The following is an 18819-nucleotide window of genomic DNA, read 5'->3' on the forward strand; positions in this document are numbered from 1 at the left end:
GGAGATATTTGGCTACGATAAGTCAAGATATACTGATTGTGAAGATGATATATATAATATGGAGAGCAGTTTTGCTCAGCAGATGAGAGAGGAAGCCATTAGTAAGAAAATAGGTATGTAATTTTTCGACAAATATATATAACGATATTTATTAACACAATTATATCATTTTCAGGTACAATGGAAGATTTAAAAGATATGAAATTGGAGCAAGAGAAGAAACGAGAAAAAGCACGTATGAAAAAGAAAATGAAATATTAGGACAAATTTATTATATAGCTAATTATGATATATGTGTGATATAAAAAATTTTGTTACTGTAATAGAAATGCATTAGACAATAAATACTTTATTAATTAATACATTTATATTTTATTTGAATTAAGAAATTTATAAGTTCTCATATAGAGAGCACTATGAGAAAAAATTTATTCATTATACCTAGTAAAATCAGATATAATATTTTAAATATAAGGTATATAAGGAAGACTTAAGTAGACTATCAATTCCGGGCCTAGACATATTTCTGCGTATTATACGCTTTTTTCTGTGAATCTCAAACTTCGAAAGATTCAAAGCTTTGACGATCGGTTAACGAGAGCATCTCTAAATGAAAAGAACAATAATGTTGAAAGTTTTGAGAGAAATTATATTCACTGTAGTAACAGCAAACCCAAAATATGGTAAAATATCATCGGCGAAGCGGAATAGCAAAACCCAAAATTATCTGACAGAGACCGATGAAGATTAATGAAAAACATTGTTTGTGTCGGCCACCATAAAACTATCGCGGCAAAAGTGGTAATCATATACGGACGCATTATGAAAAAAGATAAATGACAAAGAGAATTCTCAAACGAACAAAGTAAACTTACAACAAAGATTAACCAAAAAATTTACAGATTAATTAATAAAACACAAGACCCTCATTAAATACCAATAAAACAATAAAAAAAATAATTTAAAACAGTTTATACATTATTTGGCAATAAAGTAATAATACTTTATACAATAATTTATACCTGAAATTGACCAATATCTTAATAGCCTGTGATATATATAGAGGATTATATAACGGTCTTGTCTCAGTTACCTTCTTGTAGTGAACGGTTGCATTTGAAATTTTTCTATTTTAGAAATATTGCTGTGTTAGTAATTTATACTCCACCATTATAGTATCAGTATGGATTCTTACAGAGTTAGTCATAGTACGAAAAAGAATATTAAAGGATATTCAAATGAAGTGTCTAAAAATATCAAGAGCGACTTAGCGAAGAGGAAATCTGTTAAGCGCAAGATGAAAAAAATAGAGGATAACCTTCAAAGTGCAAGTCCTTTAGCTGGTTTTGTTGAAGACGACTATGGAAACGAGTCAACAGTAGCTTCAGCCTCTTACGACAAACTAATGGAAAAATATAATAAATTTCCAGTAGAATCTAAATTTAACATTCTTAAAGCGAAGCCTAATGAAGCAGTTGTCAAAGGCAACTCTAAAAAAACGCCAATTATTTCTACAAAAATATCTAGAAATGTAAAAGCTGATTCAAAGCCCAAATCCAACTTACCACCTATAAGTTTCCAAGGTAAGGTATTTTAGTTATTTAGAGTTTATATTTTTAATAATCTGTATTATGTATACTTTATAGACCTGATGAAAATTGCCGAGAAAAATCAATTTGAGTCAGTGGAAAAGAAGTCGTTAAATAAAAAACAAAATGAGGAGATTGTAGAGGAAAAAGAGCAGAGCAAAGGGAAAGAAACACAAAACAAGAATATTTCACCTAATAATAACTTGAAGAAAGTTACGTCTGCTCCTTCTGGGAAGTTACAGTATAAACCGAAATATTTCCCACCTAAAGATATTAGACCTAAACAGTTTCCCCCTACAAATGTTCAAGGCATTAAAAGGAGAAGATCTATGACTGTTAAGAAAGGTATGTTAAAGTTATAAAAATTTAACTGCAACTTTAAAAAATAACTGTACTTTTAACATATTTAGGTCGAATACAGGATGACTCTGATGAGGAGTATGATTCGGACCTTGATGACTTCATTATTGAAGGACCTGAAGAGAACCCTAACTACTCCGGTTACATAAAGGAGATATTTGGCTACGATAAGTCAAGATATACTGATTGTGAAGATGATATATATAATATGGAGAGCAGTTTTGCTCAGCAGATGAGAGAGGAAGCCATTAGTAAGAAAATAGGTATGTAATTTTTCGACAAATATATATAACGATATTTATTAACACAATTATATCATTTTCAGGTAGAATGGAAGATTTAAAAGATATGAAATTGGAGCAAGAGAAGAAACGAGAAAAAGCACGCATGAAAAAGAAAATGAAATATTAGGGCAAATTTATTATATAGCTAATTATGATATATGTGTGATATAAAAATTTTTGTTACTGTAATAGAAATGCATTAGACAATAAATACTTTATTAATTAATACATTTATGTTTTATTTGAATTAAGAAATTTATAAGTTCTCATATAGAGAGCACTATGAGAAAAAATTTATTCATTATACCTAGTAAAATCAGATATAATATTTTAAATATAAGGTATATAAGAAAGACTTAAGTAGACTACCAATTCCGGGCCTAGACATATTTCTGCGTATTATACGCTTTTTTCTGTGAATCTCAGACTTCGAAAGATTCAAAGCGTTGACGATCGGTTAACGAGAGCATCTCTAAATGAAAAGAACAATAATGTTGAAAGTTTTGAGAGAAATTATAGTCACTGTAGTAACAGCAAACCCAAAATATGGTAAATTATCATCGGCGAAGCGGAATAGCAAAACCCAAAATTATCTGACAGAGACCGATGAAGATTAATGAAAAACATTGTTTGTGTCGGCCACCATAAAACTATCGCGGCAAAAGTGGTAATCATATACCGACGCATTATGAAAAAAGATAAATGACAAAGGGAATTCTCAAACGAACAAAGAAAACTTACAACAAAAATTAACCAGAAAATTTACACATTAATTAATAAAATACAAGACCCTCATTAAATACCAATAAAACAATAAAAAAATAATTTCAAACAGTTTGTACATTATTTGGCAATAAAGTAATAATACCTATTAATTTATACCTGAAATTGACCAATATCTTAATAGCCTGTGATATATATAGAGGATTATATAACGGTCTTGTCTCAGTTACCTTCTTGTAGTGAACGGTTGCATTTGAAATTCTTTTATTCTAGAAATATTGCTGTGTTAGTAATTTATTCTCCACCATTATAGTATCAGTATGGATTCTTACAAAGTTAATCATAGTACAAAAAAGAATATTCAAGGATATTCAAATGAAGTGTCTAAAAATATCAAGAGAGACTTATCGAAGAGGAAATCTGTTAAGCGCAAGATGAAAAAAATAGAGGATAACCTTCAAAGTGCAAGTCCTTTAGCTGGTTTTGTTGAAGACGACTATGGAAACGAGTCAACAGTAGCTTCAGCCTTTTACGACAAACTAATGGAAAAATATAGTAAATTTCCAGTAGAATCTAAATTTAACATTCTTAAAGCGAAGCCTAATGAAGCAGTTGTCAAAGGCAACTCTAAAAAAACGCCAATTATTTCTACAAAAATATCTAGAAATGTAAAAGTTGATTCAAAGCCCAAGTCCAACTTACCACCTATAAGTTTCCAAGGTAAGGTATTTTAGTTATTTAGAGTTTATATTTTTAATAATCTGTATTATGTATACTTTATAGACCTGATGAAAATTGCCGAGAAAAATCAATTTGAGTCAGTGGAAAAGAAGTCGTTAAATAAAAAACAAAATGAGGAGATTGTAGAGGAAAAAGAGCAGAGCAAAGGGAAAGAAACACAAAGCAAGAATATTTCACCTAAGAATAACTTGAAGAAAGGTACGTCTGATCCTTCTGGGAAGTTACAGGATAAACCGAAATATTTCCCACCTAAAGATATTAGACCTAAACAGTTTCCTCCTACAAATGTTCAAGGCATTAAAAGGAGAAGATCTATGACTGTTAAGAAAGGTATGTTAGAGTTATAAAAATTTAACTGCAACTTTAAAAAATAACTGTACTTTTAACATATTTAGGTCGAATACAAGATGACTCTGATGAGGAGTATGATTCGGACCTTGATGACTTCATTATTGAAGGACCTGAAGAGAAACCTAACTACTCCGGTTACATAAAGGAGATATTTGGCTACGATAAGTCAAGATATACTGATTGTGAAGATGATATATATAATATGGAGAGCAGTTTTGCTCAGCAGATGAGAGAGGAAGCCATTAGTAAGAAAATAGGTATGTAATTTTTCGACAAATATATATAACGATATTTATTAACACAATTATATCATTTTCAGGTAGAATGGAAGATTTAAAAGATATGAAATTGGAGCAAGAGAAGAAACGAGAAAAAGCACGCATGAAAAAGAAAATGAAATATTAGGGCAAATTTATTATATAGCTAATTATGATATATGTGTGATATAAAAATTTTTGTTACTGTAATAGAAATGCATTAGACAATAAATACTTTATTAATTAATACATTTATGTTTTATTTGAATTAAGAAATTTATAAGTTCTCATATAGAGTGCACTATGAGAAAAAATTTATTCATTATACCTAGTAAAATCAGATATAATATTTTAAATATAAGGTATATAAGAAAGACTTAAGTAGACTACCAATTCCGGGCCTAGACATATTTCTGCGTATTAAACGCTTTTTTCTGTGAATCTCAAACTTCGAAAGATTCAAAGCGTTGACGATCGGTTAACGAGAGCATCTCTAAATGAAAAGAACAATAATGTTGAAAGTTTTGAGAGAAATTATAGTCACTGTAGTAACAGCAAACCCAAAATATGGTAAATTATCATCGGCGAAGCGGAATAGCAAAACCCAAAATTATCTGACAGAGACCGATGAAGATTAATGAAAAACATTGTTTGTGTCGGCCACCATAAAACTATCGCGGCAAAAGTGGTAATCATATACCAACGCATTATGAAAAAAGATAAATGACAAAGGGAATTCTCAAACGAACAAAGAAAACTTACAACAAAAATTAACCAGAAAATTTACACATTAATTAATAAAATACAAGACCCTCATTAAATACCAATAAAACAATAAAAAAATAATTTCAAACAGTTTGTACATTATTTGGCAATAAAGTAATAATACCTATTAATTTATACCTGAAATTGACCAATATCTTAATAGCCTGTGATATATATAGAGGATTATTTAACGGTCTTGTCTCAGTTACCTTCTTGTAGTGAACGGTTGCATTTGAAATTCTTTTATTCTAGAAATATTGCTGTGTTAGTAATTTATTCTCCACCATTATAGTATCAGTATGGATTCTTACAAAGTTAATCATAGTACAAAAAAGAATATTCAAGGATATTCAAATGAAGTGTCTAAAAATATCAAGAGAGACTTATCGAAGAGGAAATCTGTTAAGCGCAAGATGAAAAAAATAGAGGATAACCTTCAAAGTGCAAGTCCTTTAGCTGGTTTTGTTGAAGACGACTATGGAAACGAGTCAACAGTAGCTTCAGCCTTTTACGACAAACTAATGGAAAAATATAGTAAATTTCCAGTAGAATCTAAATTTAACATTCTTAAAGCGAAGCCTAATGAAGCAGTTGTCAAAGGCAACTCTAAAAAAACGCCAATTATTTCTACAAAAATATCTAGAAATGTAAAAGTTGATTCAAAGCCCAAGTCCAACTTACCACCTATAAGTTTCCAAGGTAAGGTATTTTAGTTATTTAGAGTTTATATTTTTAATAATCTGTATTATGTATACTTTATAGACCTGATGAAAATTGCCGAGAAAAATCAATTTGAGTCAGTGGAAAAGAAGTCGTTAAATAAAAAACAAAATGAGGAGATTGTAGAGGAAAAAGAGCAGAGCAAAGGGAAAGAAACACAAAGCAAGAATATTTCACCTAAGAATAACTTGAAGAAAGGTACGTCTGATCCTTCTGGGAAGTTACAGGATAAACCGAAATATTTCCCACCTAAAGATATTAGACCTAAACAGTTTCCTCCTACAAATGTTCAAGGCATTAAAAGGAGAAGATCTATGACTGTTAAGAAAGGTATGTTAGAGTTATAAAAATTTAACTGCAACTTTAAAAAATAACTGTACTTTTAACATATTTAGGTCGAATACAAGATGACTCTGATGAGGAGTATGATTCGGACCTTGATGACTTCATTATTGAAGGACCTGAAGAGAAACCTAACTACTCCGGTTACATAAAGGAGATATTTGGCTACGATAAGTCAAGATATACTGATTGTGAAGATGATATATATAATATGGAGAGCAGTTTTGCTCAGCAGATGAGAGAGGAAGCCATTAGTAAGAAAATAGGTATGTAATTTTTCGACAAATATATATAACGATATTTATTAACACAATTATATCATTTTCAGGTACAATGGAAGATTTAAAAGATATGAAATTGGAGCAAGAGAAGAAACGAGAAAAAGCACGCATGAAAAAGAAAATGAAATATTAGGACATTTTCATTATATGCCGTTTGATAATAAAATTGACATATATAAATATTTGTAAGTTTTATTAAAATACATTAGAAAATAAATATTTTAACATATAATTAAAATTTCAAAAAATCTACACAAAATTGTACATTTTGTTATATATAAAAGAGGTTATTTAATTTATTTGTTGGTTTTGTTGAATCTCCGGTAATTAGGAAATACATTATTTTATAGACAATAAGAAATATTTTAAAAAAATCATTTTTAAAGTAAATTTTAGGACTGAAATGAACTAACTATTCATAAATTATTATCGAACATTCGAAAAACATTAATTAAACCAATATATAGTCAACGCAACATTTAAATTGATATTAAAAATTACAATATATTATATTTTCCTTTTACCTACTAGAGTGTATCTGGACAGGGCCTACTGTTAAAGATTTATTTCCGAACCTTGGTCCTCGGCATTAAGCATACCTACTGGTATTTGATATATATGTAGTATATATATTTATTTATTTGTACCTATTTGTATCTTGCTGTTTTAATCTGTATATATATATATTACAGATTAAAACAGCAAGGTATAAATAGGACGTACGAAAACGTAATGAATTCTTTAGTATAAAATTAATTAGAATATTTTAATTATTTATCTTTTCAATACATATATTCAAAATAATTTATATTGTTACATCAACACCAGTGGTCGTGTAAAAAACATTATTAATAACAATACCAGTTAAGTATTCATGTGTTCTATAATGAGCAATAGTTATAAATATATAAAAAAATATTTTTGTGTTTGAGTTTCATCTTATTTCATTTTTTCTTGTTTCAAATTCGACAACGGAAATAGTATTTTTAGTCAGACATCAATATCATAATACAAAATAATAATACATACAAAAATAAGTTTTAATCTCTACAAAAACTGATTATAAAAGTATATTTAGATTCGTTGAGTTAAATTACAACAAAACCATATTTACTTGTAATAAAGTAATTAAATTAATATTAGTAAATATAATGTATTATTCCCTTAAATATAACTGAAATTGGGTAAATAAATTGAATAATATGTTTGGTCTAATTAATTTCTATATAATTGTTACATTTCTATAGTATTTTTTTATAAGTCTATACATTAGATAGCTTTCGTTCTTTTTATGGAAAAATATTGATAGAATCAGTTGTAGAAAAGTCTATTAACAAAAAGTCTATTAATAAAAAGAAACCATCGAAAATTAAGGCACACAGAAATAAACGAAATATGTAAAACACTGTCGATATCTAAATACAAATATTTTATGAGCGATCTAATGAATACTTAAGTAGTGATCAAAAAGTTATGCATGTAATGTAAGTTTAATTCTAAAAGCCGTAATATTGACTTGTAAAAAAAGGGAACATAATTACCAAATTTTACGCGAACTTCCTTTATACAAAATTATTTATTCACACCGATTTAAAATTAAAAAAAATAAAAATTTGCAAAACAATTATTTAAATATAACAAAAACGAAAAATGTATATTCGGCTTTAGTAGTATCGGATGTTGAAACATTGGTGCAATAAACAATGATGCTAAAAAGTGTAGATGTATAAATGGTATATTATTAACTATGCCAGTAAATATAAACATATTTGTTATAATATAATTTTCTTGCAATCTCTAATGTACAAATAGAACGGTTTTTTTAAATAGTCAAAATATTATAACTGCTTCATTATAACAAAAATTCAAAAGTAAATAAAAGAAAAAAAACAAATTAGCTCGTTGGAATTTTAGCTAAATTTTAAAATAAAAATAATTAAAAGCCGACAAATAAGTGATTCTTTCTTGTATGATATATATCTAAGATATATGAAAATATAATAATTTTAGAACAGAATTAGTAATAGTATTTGAATTATTTAATTGCTCAATATATATAATTCAGTGGTAATGTAAAAAATATTACTAGTAACAGCAGTGGTTATTAGTAGGTATACTATATAATGACCGATGGATATAAATATCTAAGAAAAATATTATTGTTCAAAATATTTATCTTATTTGCTGTTCCGCTGTACCACGAATTCTTTTTTTATATATAGAATAATATTAATAATATTACACTATGTTTATTGTAAAAACTACTTGATTGCTAAAATAACAAAGAAAAAAATAGTTTTTAAAAATTATATATTTTGTATTGCAGGTATATACATTAGATCAGATTGTTGTGTGCAGGATACACAAATATTTGTGGTATAATCTGCTACTCTTATATAACACGTAAAATCCATAAAAGGTAAAAATAAATAAAAATTTTATAATAATATGTGGTGCGGTATATCCAGCAAAGCAAGAAAAATTAAATAGAGCAACTATTTCAATAAAAAGCTATTTCAAATAAAAGTCATCAAAAAGCCATAGTTTTATTTCTAAAAGCTATAATATTGATTGGTAATCAAATATTACCGAAAATTCCATTTTGTCCAAAATTAGAAGTTCTACAATAAAGTAAAGTAATATTCTACAATATTTAACAAAGTAAAACTTAATGATGATAAATAATATTCAACTCCCGTAATATCAGTTTAAACTTTCCTGTTAAAATAGAACTAAATAATATATTGTTGACTATGCCAATAAATGTAAACGTATATATTGTAATATAATTTTCTTGCAATCTGATTTATGTAAGAACAGTTTTTGTGTAGAATAGAGAAGTGTATATCATAAATCACTACATTATGATTAAAAATTAAAAAGCAAATTAAATTAAAAAATTAATTTGAACACGGTAGAATTTTTAAAATTAGAAATTTTAATATTGTATTTAATAGCCGAGAAGCAAGCGATTCGCTTTTATTTAACAAATATAATGTCCTTTATATTTTAAAGCTGGAATATATATCTAAGGAATATAAAAATATATTTTTTTTAGTAAAAAATATTACTAGTAACAGCACTAGTCATTAATAGGTGTCTATAATGAGCAATAGATATAAATATCTAAGAAAAATGTTGTTCAAAATATTCATCTAATTTACCAAACTACAAATTCTATTTTTTATAAGGTAATATTAATAAAATTACGCTATGTTTCGCGTAAAAACTACTTAATTGCTAATTTACCAAAACAATTTTGATTTGTAAAATTACAAAGAAAAATTAATTTTTAAAGTGTTACATATTTTAATACAGGAAATCTATCGAAATAAAGTTAAATGTTATTTAAAATCCACAACATTAATAAAAATTAAATATTAGACGGAAATTGTTGGCCCATTCTCATCATTTGTGCTCCTAGATCTTCTTATTTTTATTAATTGTAAAAAAGTTCTTAGCACTGATGTACTATTGTATTGTTTATATTAGCTTGCAGGTTTAAACTTAACTTATAATTCTGGTTATTTGGTGAACCATAATTTCAAGTAACAATATTTAAAAACGTTGTAAATGCAGTTTTAATTCCTTATTAATTAAAAATAATAGAAATAGTGCTTTTAAATAGACTATAAGAAAAAATTATTAAAATAAATTCTAGAAAGTTATATTCATAAATAAATAACAATTATTTGTTACTAAATTAATATATATTCTACAAAACATTAAAATTAATATTGATATATACAATTTATTTTTCTGTTAACTGTAATTGAAATCGAAGAATTTGTTTTACGATTATATGATTTTTATTAATTTCCAAATATACATTTAATATTTAAATTTAACTTATAATTTTTATTATTTGGTGAACTAAAGTTCAGCTAAAATGACAGTAAAATATACGTATAAATAATGAATCAATAAATGAGGTAATAAGAAAAAGCCAAAAAATTAAATCATTTTAGTATATATAAATTTCTGGATAGCAAAAAAAAGAGTATATGGATTACTCATCCAAAGTAAGAAATTATGTTACATTACTTCAAATTTAAAGAGAAACTATTTTACTTTTATATTATAACATACCTAAACTTAATAGAGATAAATAATTATTCAACATTCACAATATCAGTTCAAAGTTTTCTATTAAAATAAAACTAAAATACTACATATAACAATTTTTTGTATAGAGTAGAGAAGTGCATATCACAAACCATTATATTATTACAAAAAAGTGAATTAAATTTAAAAAATTAACCCGTTAGAAGTTTAATAATTAGAAATTCTAATATTTTATTTATTTAATAGCCGATAAGCAAGTGATCCTTGTTTATTTAACAAATTCATAATTTTTATATTTTAAACCAATAATATACATCTAAGAAATATGAAAATATACTGACTTTTTTAGTATAAAATTACTAATAGCATTTGAATTATGTAATTTTTTAATACATATATAATTAAAATAATTTATATTCATATATTAACATCATATCGTCATATCAAATATATCAAGATGTAGATGTGTAAGAAAAATCTTATTATTAAAGCAAATTTTTAGCATAATATATATATATATATATATATATATATATATATATATATATATATATATATATATATATATATATATAAATAATGTCTAATGTCACTATGTCTTATATAACAATATGAAAATATTAATTACAATTAAAATACAAAATTAATTGTTCTCTTAAATATAATTGAAATTCAGAAAATTAGTTGAATTGTTTGACCCATGTAACCGTAAAGTAAACTATATTTTTATGTAACTGGCATGTGTATACATAGATTATATTTATTAATTTAGAAAAAGGTGAAGAAACAATTAAGTGTAGAAATTTTAAAAACATGAAAGCCAATGAAAAATAATTCACAGGCTTATGCTGTGTAGTATTTTCTGCTATTTTTGTCTGTAATATACAAAACATAAAAAACAAAAATATTTTTGAATGGCCATGAGAGATATGTTACGCCCAAACTCCAAAAAGGAAATTTTACAAACTTTTGCTTAACTCGATATGAAACTCACAAATATGGAGATGCGTATTATTCAAAATTCAAAATATTATTGGAAATTGAGAAATTATTGGTTCAACCTCGAAATGTCTGCTCTTTAATTTTGCTAAATTATACTTATTAAAATTTAACAGTTCTTAGCAATAATAAACTTTTTATACTATTGCATTGTTCCTATTAATTTTCATCTTTTAATTTATATTTTCTCATCTTATAATTGTGTGTGGTGAACTAGAAGTCCCAGTATATTTTTTTATAAATGTTGAATCGACAAATAAAATAACAAGAAACCGTGAAAAAACGAAAGCTTCTGTAAAAACTTACCGTCATCAAAATATGCTAAACTGGCGTCGACCAACGCGACAATGCTGATCGCCAGGAACAGCCAGCCGATCTTCATCTCGGATAGACGCAACAGAGCGTACTGAGCTGCAGGCGTGGAGTGGACGAGACTCGCGAATGCGACTACGGCGTGTCGGCGAAGGGACATGCGTTCGGTGCGACACCCACGATGCCGCCACCGAAACTTTTTTCCTCTCGACGTTCCTAATTGATTGGGTGTTAAATGGTAATTCGAACGACAGGAGGTGGGGTCCTGGGAGAAACATCAACTGGGGACGAAGCTGTGGCAGATGGATAAGAAACCCGCTCCGAAGGAAACGTGCGAAAAATAACTCTTTCTAATTGAATTTAGCCCTTTCGCCGGTGCCGTTCCATACCCCCGAGCTTAACCCAATTGGTGATCTGCATTTTTATATAAATATCTGACAAAAAATATTATTTTAACTAATAAATGGGATAATAACATCAAAAATGTGCAATGATATGATTTGATGCATATATCAATTTATTCTGCTAACATCGAGCTTACAAGCTATACATGATATATTTTGCGAAAGTAACACCATCAGAGATTTATGTCTCTTTGGATTGTCTAGATTCGTGTCTGAAAAAGTGCATTTGTTGCGTAACTCATTACTTTTCTTATTTAGTCGAAAGAAAAAAGCCGCTGAAAGTCATCGTTGGCTCGTAGAGATATATGGCGCAGGGACGTGGTTTCGAGAATTCAAAAGTAGTGATTTCCAGGTGCAAGAGAAAAAAGTTTCAGGTAGGCCCAACAATTTTGAAGACGCGAAACTGTAAGAGTTATTGGATGAAGTTTAGTACATTATTATATTAATAATTTCAAATATAATATTGAAGAAATTATTAATATTCATATTCCAAAATGTCACTTATTGAAATATTCCGCACGCCGTATGAACCATATTTTGTAAATAATGCTAATAAATGTAAACATATTAATTTCAACTTAAAATAACTTTCCTACAGTCTGTAATATATAAGTAGAATAATTTTTGTAACTCCGAAAAACTGTATATCATACACAGTTACATTATGATGAAAACCAAATAAAATTAAAAATTTAATAAAAAAAACCGATAGAAATAATTGTTTGTCGGTAGTAACTTACGGTGAAAGACCATATGAAGCGTGGTTTCAAAAATTCAAAAGTGGTGATTTAGATGTGCAAGACAAAGAACGTTCAGGTAGACAAAACAATTTTGAAGGCGCGAAACGGCGTGCTATTGGACGAAGTATAGTACATTATTATATTAAAAATTTCAAATATAATATTGAAGACAGACATTAATATTTAATATTCATATTTCATAATGTCAGTTATTGAAATATTAATAAACTTTTCGGTTAAAATAAAATCAGGTGATGCTGTATAACAAATTAGAGTAAAGAGCATAACCGTATGAATGACATTTTATTAATAATGCTAATAAATGTAACCATGTTAATTTTAACTTAAGATCACTTTCCTACAGTCTGTAATAAATAAGTAGAATTATTTTTGTAATTTCGAAAAACTGTACATCATACACTGTTACATTATGATAAAAACTAAAAAAAATCAAAAATTTAATAAAGAAAAAAATCGTTGATAATCATCGTTTGCCGGTAGAAACTTACAGTGAAAGAACATGTGAGGCATGGTTTCGAAAATTCAAAAGTGGTGATTTCGATGTGCAAGACAAAGAACATGCTGATAGACCCAAACATTTTTAAGATGCGAAACTGCAAGAGTTATTGGATGAACCCCCAGAAACGTTAAATGTGACACAAAAAATGATTAATGACCGACTACGAGTAATAGGAAATATCCAAAAGATAGGATGATGGATGACACATTACTGAATTAACTGAATTACATTAACTGAATGGCAGGCAAATGGAAAATTCAAAAATCCTGTGTGAATTGCTTCGTGAAGGCTATAATCGGAAGTTATTTCTGCATCGAATAGTAACAGCTTATGAAAAGTGGATTTATTTTGAAAATCCTAAACGCAATATATCATCAGCGCCTAGCAAAATCGGCCGTTTTACTTCGAAGCCAAATCATTTTGGTCGCAAAACAATTATTTGTGTTTGGTTTGACCGGAGTGCCGTGGTGTATTACGAACTGCTTAAACCTAGTAAAACAGTTAATAGTGATCGCTATCGACAACAAAAGGTCAATTTGAATCATGCATCGATCGGAAAACGTCCTGAATGGGCCCAAAGACACTATCAACTTTTCCTATCAATTAGATACGAACTTCAATAGCAGCTCTTCGCTAATTTCGAAAAAGATAGAAAATGGCTCAATGAATGGTTTTGCTTAAAATGCAAACAATTTTTTTGTGATAGTATCCATAAATTGCCTGAAAGATATACACAAGATGTATAGAATCAACTGGCTAACAGTTTAAATACATACGTTTCTACATTACCTTAAAAATTATGTAGCTTTGTTTTCGAAAACCCGGTAACAACATTCTAGTACACATGGTATATTAAGATATACATACATCTTCAGCTCCTCAGCCAACGCCCGAAGAGAGTGTTTATTTCTCAACCAATACGCTGCTATTGGCACTAGGGGACTTCCGATATCGTCTCAAGATTTTCATAATCCATTCTAGTATGAAACCCATCAATCTACCATTCTCTTAAATAGAACTATCCTCTGCTGTCGGTCGTCTATCCACTCCTGGCTTGATAATATTCCTTTCCCCCTGATAAAGAATCTATCTTCCCAATTCTTCACCCTCATCCTGATTCTTATATAGAAGAAACCATCTTATTCCTCTTACCGACCATTTCCATTCCGACCATTGCTATACATTTGTGTAAGGTGTTCGAGCGTATGATCCTCAACCCCCTATCTTGGTTTCTGAAAACCAATTCGTTCATATCTTATTGTCAATGCCGGTTTCGCTATAGAGGTCTACAGTTAATCCTTTGATGATCTTAGGGAATGACATAAGAAATGCTTACTCGGAGGAGAAAACACATGCTGGCACCTTCACTTGATTTACAAAATGCATTTTTTGAGTTAATAAGTGTATGATAATCAACATTCTGCACTGCTTCGGACTCGTGGGTAATATTCTGGAATTTGTCAAAAATTGTCACAGCAACAAATTTTTTCGAGTCTATTCGGGAGATTTTGTCTCCTCCACCAAGGAGTGCCTCAGAGTTAAGTTCTAAGTACCACTCTATTTGTAATTGCGCCAGCTTCAATAACTAATTTTCTCAACTTAAGGCTCACCTGCCGATTTTATGCGGACGACATACTTATTTATTGCTCGGTCAACTTCGAAGAATGGCTCCTTCAAAGGGTATTGAACCGTCTTCCTTCCTGCTCCTCTTCCCCCTTATCTATCCTTCAAAATCCTCTGTAATCCACTTCTGTCGGATACGAAACTATACCTTATCTCCTTCTCTCTTAATAATACTCCGACCCCAACTGTTGATCGTATAAAGTTTCTGGACGTTATTTTCGATAGCCAGCTCTCCTGAAAGCGTCACATCAACGAACTTAAAACTTGCTGTTCTGGAGATATGCACATGCTGTGTTAACTATCTAACTGGTACACAGACGCAGATCAGGAAACCGTACTTAAAATATATTCCTCTATATCACTCATAAGTTAGACTACGGCTCCCTCCAGTTCGCCGCTGCTGCTGCTTGAAATTCCTTAAGGTCATTAAAAATACTGCACTTATAATATCGCTGGGTATCTTCCTATCCTCCCATGCAATTAACTTGTGCAGTTTAACATCCACCCCACCTCTTTTTATCGCTTGCTCTGCCATTTTCCTTAAATCTGACCAACACTTGGAGTCATTCACTTATCATGGACCATATTATAAATAACTACTCCACTCGTACCTCTCATATAATTGCTGATATTCTTTCCAGGGCTGGAGTTGGATTGTTGTATCCCCACTTATAAATTACCATAATTTTCCTATCACTCTCTATCGACTACACTTGGTATTTCGCTGCCCTTGGACCTTCACTACCATCTTCATAAACACATCTGTATGTCAATTTTATAACATTGAACATTGTTTTTGTCCTATCCAATCCAAGTTGTGTTAACTTCCCTACACTTACCCTAAACATATATACCGATGGCTCTAAATCTTGTAACGGGTTTGGCAGAGCATTTGTGGTGGACAGCCGAGTATTCCATTTCATGCTTCCTGTGCAGAGTTCAATATTGATCATCGCGCGATATTCAAGGATTTATCCCATATCCTAACAGAATCCTTCAAAGAATGACTAATCCTTACCTATTTCCAAAATGCTGTCGAATATTTCCCGGAACAGAAGTTCAAGCCATGCCTGGTCACCGATTCACTGTCAGTCATCCGTACCCTCTATCTGAATGGTATATAAAACTGTTCTCATGTTGGTATACCGTGAAATGAGCGCTCGGATAATGCGGCTAAATCGGCCCATTAAAAGCATTGGTATCCATTCTGACTTTATCCCTTTCGTTTCGTGTTTCACCAAGAACGAGACACAACGTTGTTGAGTCCAGGAGGCCAATCTCAACTGATTCTTTGAAGTTAAGGCTGGGGTTTTCTCCTCTCTTCATGTTCCTTGCCTTAGGTTGGATAAGGCTGGATAAGATCGTATGCGTTCTGGGCTGGTCCCTAAGTTGATCACTGGCCAGTGGATATACTCAGTGCCGAGGACCGCGGTTCGGTGCACATATTAACAGTAGTTCAATTTCAATTAAGCCCTCGTTGGTAAAAAAGATACTTTAAAACATATAAAAAAAATTGAAAAGAAAATTTGACAATATTGTAAATACTGGAAAAGTCAGTTATTCCACGAAGAACTACCCCTTTATTACAGCTTAATTAATAAATAAATCATGTGTATTATAACTACATATTACAAATTATTATCTAATTATATTTTAGTTAGAAAACTAACGAGGATATTTGTCTGGTTAATTACCATTCGCTATATTCCGGTTTAAGCTTTACATTAATGTCGTGGGAACCATTTTTCAACCACTCTACGACAGCAAAACGCTTCACAAATATTGATTCTGTATTCATTTACTATATATACTTTCGTAACTAAAGTCTTGAGCTATTTGATTTATAGTTTAAACTTTGAAACTTCAAATAACATCAACGCGGGCAAGTCAAATAACGAGTGGCCATTTGCGAGGTAATTAGAACGAACCAAAATGACTTCTGTTTTCGCTGAAAGCTAGTTACTTTACGTTTACTTTGTTCCATTGAAATTGAATTGAACCTTTAATTTAATCTCGCTTCAATTGATAAGTTTCTCTGGAATATATCAATGTCTATGAGAGAGTAATGCCTATTTCCAACAAATTCGTTGAAGAAAAACTTTTTGTTAATATGAATTCATATTCATTCAACAGAATTTCAATTAGTATACTAGTATAGAGTAATTTTAGATAAACATTTTTAGAATTATCATCTATATATAACTGAAGTGGTGTTCATTAGTGTCGCTAAAACTGGAGAATATCTAGACCAGTTTGGCTAATTTTTATTTTGAAGTATTTGGAAAGTCCAAGGAAACTTTATATTGTGAGAAAATTTGGAATAATTGGAATGAAAATATAGAAAGCAAATACTTTTATTTGGAAGCGTCACTGTCATAATATGTCGATAAAAAAATATATTTTCTCGGCACCAGCTATTAGTACTCTACTGCAATTTAAATTTTACACAAATTTCAATTCCATAATATTAAAATCAAATGTAACATAGTTACATATATCAAATCCAATATAACTTTCGCCAGAGTAAAAATTTACAGAAAATATAGTTGAAATATGTAGTAGCTGCTTATAATAAATGGTGCTTTATAAATGTATTTCAGGTTCCGCGTACTAACCGCACTGATGATCAGTGAGAAACAAAAGAAGATAATTGTCAAGTTGCTATGTCGCATTTAAGGAAATGATAATCGTTTGTCGTTATTATAATGCTAGGTACACACTGGGCCAACGAAAGACAACGAATGGGTTTTTAGGATATATTTAGTTCTGTGTGGAATCCGAGTATCAGTAACATAAAAAGAAATGAATGGAATCGACGAATGCGGTGTGGACGATGGGTATATATACTATAATCGTCGCTACCGTTGAAAAATACTTCACGTCCAACGAACGGTTGCTCCTAACCACAAATGCATTGCACGTTTCATCGAAGGCCAACGAATGTTCGGTATTCAACGCCGAATCCCATTCGTTGTCTTTTATTGATTAATCCTATAAAGGCCCCTGGAATAGGTGATCAACCTCCTGGGTTATTAAAACAGCTGTAACAAAAAGCAACAATCATGTTGACATAAATATTCAATGCCTGTTTGAGACTGAACCGTTTTCCGGAATATCTTAAGGTCGCTCGAAGAAAATATGCTTAAAAACCTGACAAACTGACAAAATAAGATTAATTTTACAGACCTATTTGGCTGCTACCTACGATATCAAAATTATTTGAGAAACTGCTGTTAAAATATATTAAATTATTTATAGAAATAGCAGATATCCAGTTTGAATTTCGAAATGACCTCTTGAAAATCGACAGTGCACCGAATCAGTTTTCGGTGATTTCGTCCTTCAAACGGTCCAGTAAAGGTATGTAACAGTCGGTGTTGATGGTCCTTCCTTTTTCGAGGTAGTCAATGAAAATTGTTCCATGCGCATCCCAAAATACAGACGTCATAACCTTGCCAACCGATTGTTGCGTTTTCCCACGCTTTGGAGCGGGTTTATCGTGTGCAGTCCACTAGGATGACTGTCGATTGAACTTCGGTTTATTACGCTTCATCATTTCCAAATACTGCTCCGAATCATCAACTCGTCGTTCTTTTTGGACAAAAGTGAGCTCGCGCATCACCCACTTTGCACAGAGCTTTCTCGAACCCAAATATTCAATTAATGATATGATGTACACGTTCAGTTGATATCTTTAGAGTGTCTGCTATTTCATTCAATTTAAATTTATTCAAAATAATTTT

General features: G+C 29.9%; 1 protein-coding gene across 2 annotated transcripts in view; it reads right to left on the minus strand.

The window, feature by feature from the left end:
* The window catches only part of LOC143191383 (U8-agatoxin-Ao1a), a 73120-nt gene extending 61156 nt beyond the window's left edge, over nucleotides 1-11964 (minus strand). For both annotated transcript variants that reach the window (XM_076396401.1, XM_076396400.1), the window contains exon 1: nucleotides 11784-11964. In XM_076396401.1, the coding sequence (XP_076252516.1) occupies nucleotides 11784-11949 (166 nt within the window). In that variant the 5' untranslated portion in view covers nucleotides 11950-11964. The remainder of the gene's footprint in view (nucleotides 1-11783) is intronic.
* Between the last annotated feature and the right edge of the window lie 6855 nt (nucleotides 11965-18819).

Source organism: Rhynchophorus ferrugineus, unplaced genomic scaffold (genome assembly GCF_030347505.1).
Source record: "Rhynchophorus ferrugineus isolate W39M unplaced genomic scaffold, kcgeb_rfMv2 rfM2, whole genome shotgun sequence".
In the NCBI taxonomy this organism is placed as follows: Eukaryota; Metazoa; Arthropoda; class Insecta; order Coleoptera; family Curculionidae; genus Rhynchophorus; species Rhynchophorus ferrugineus.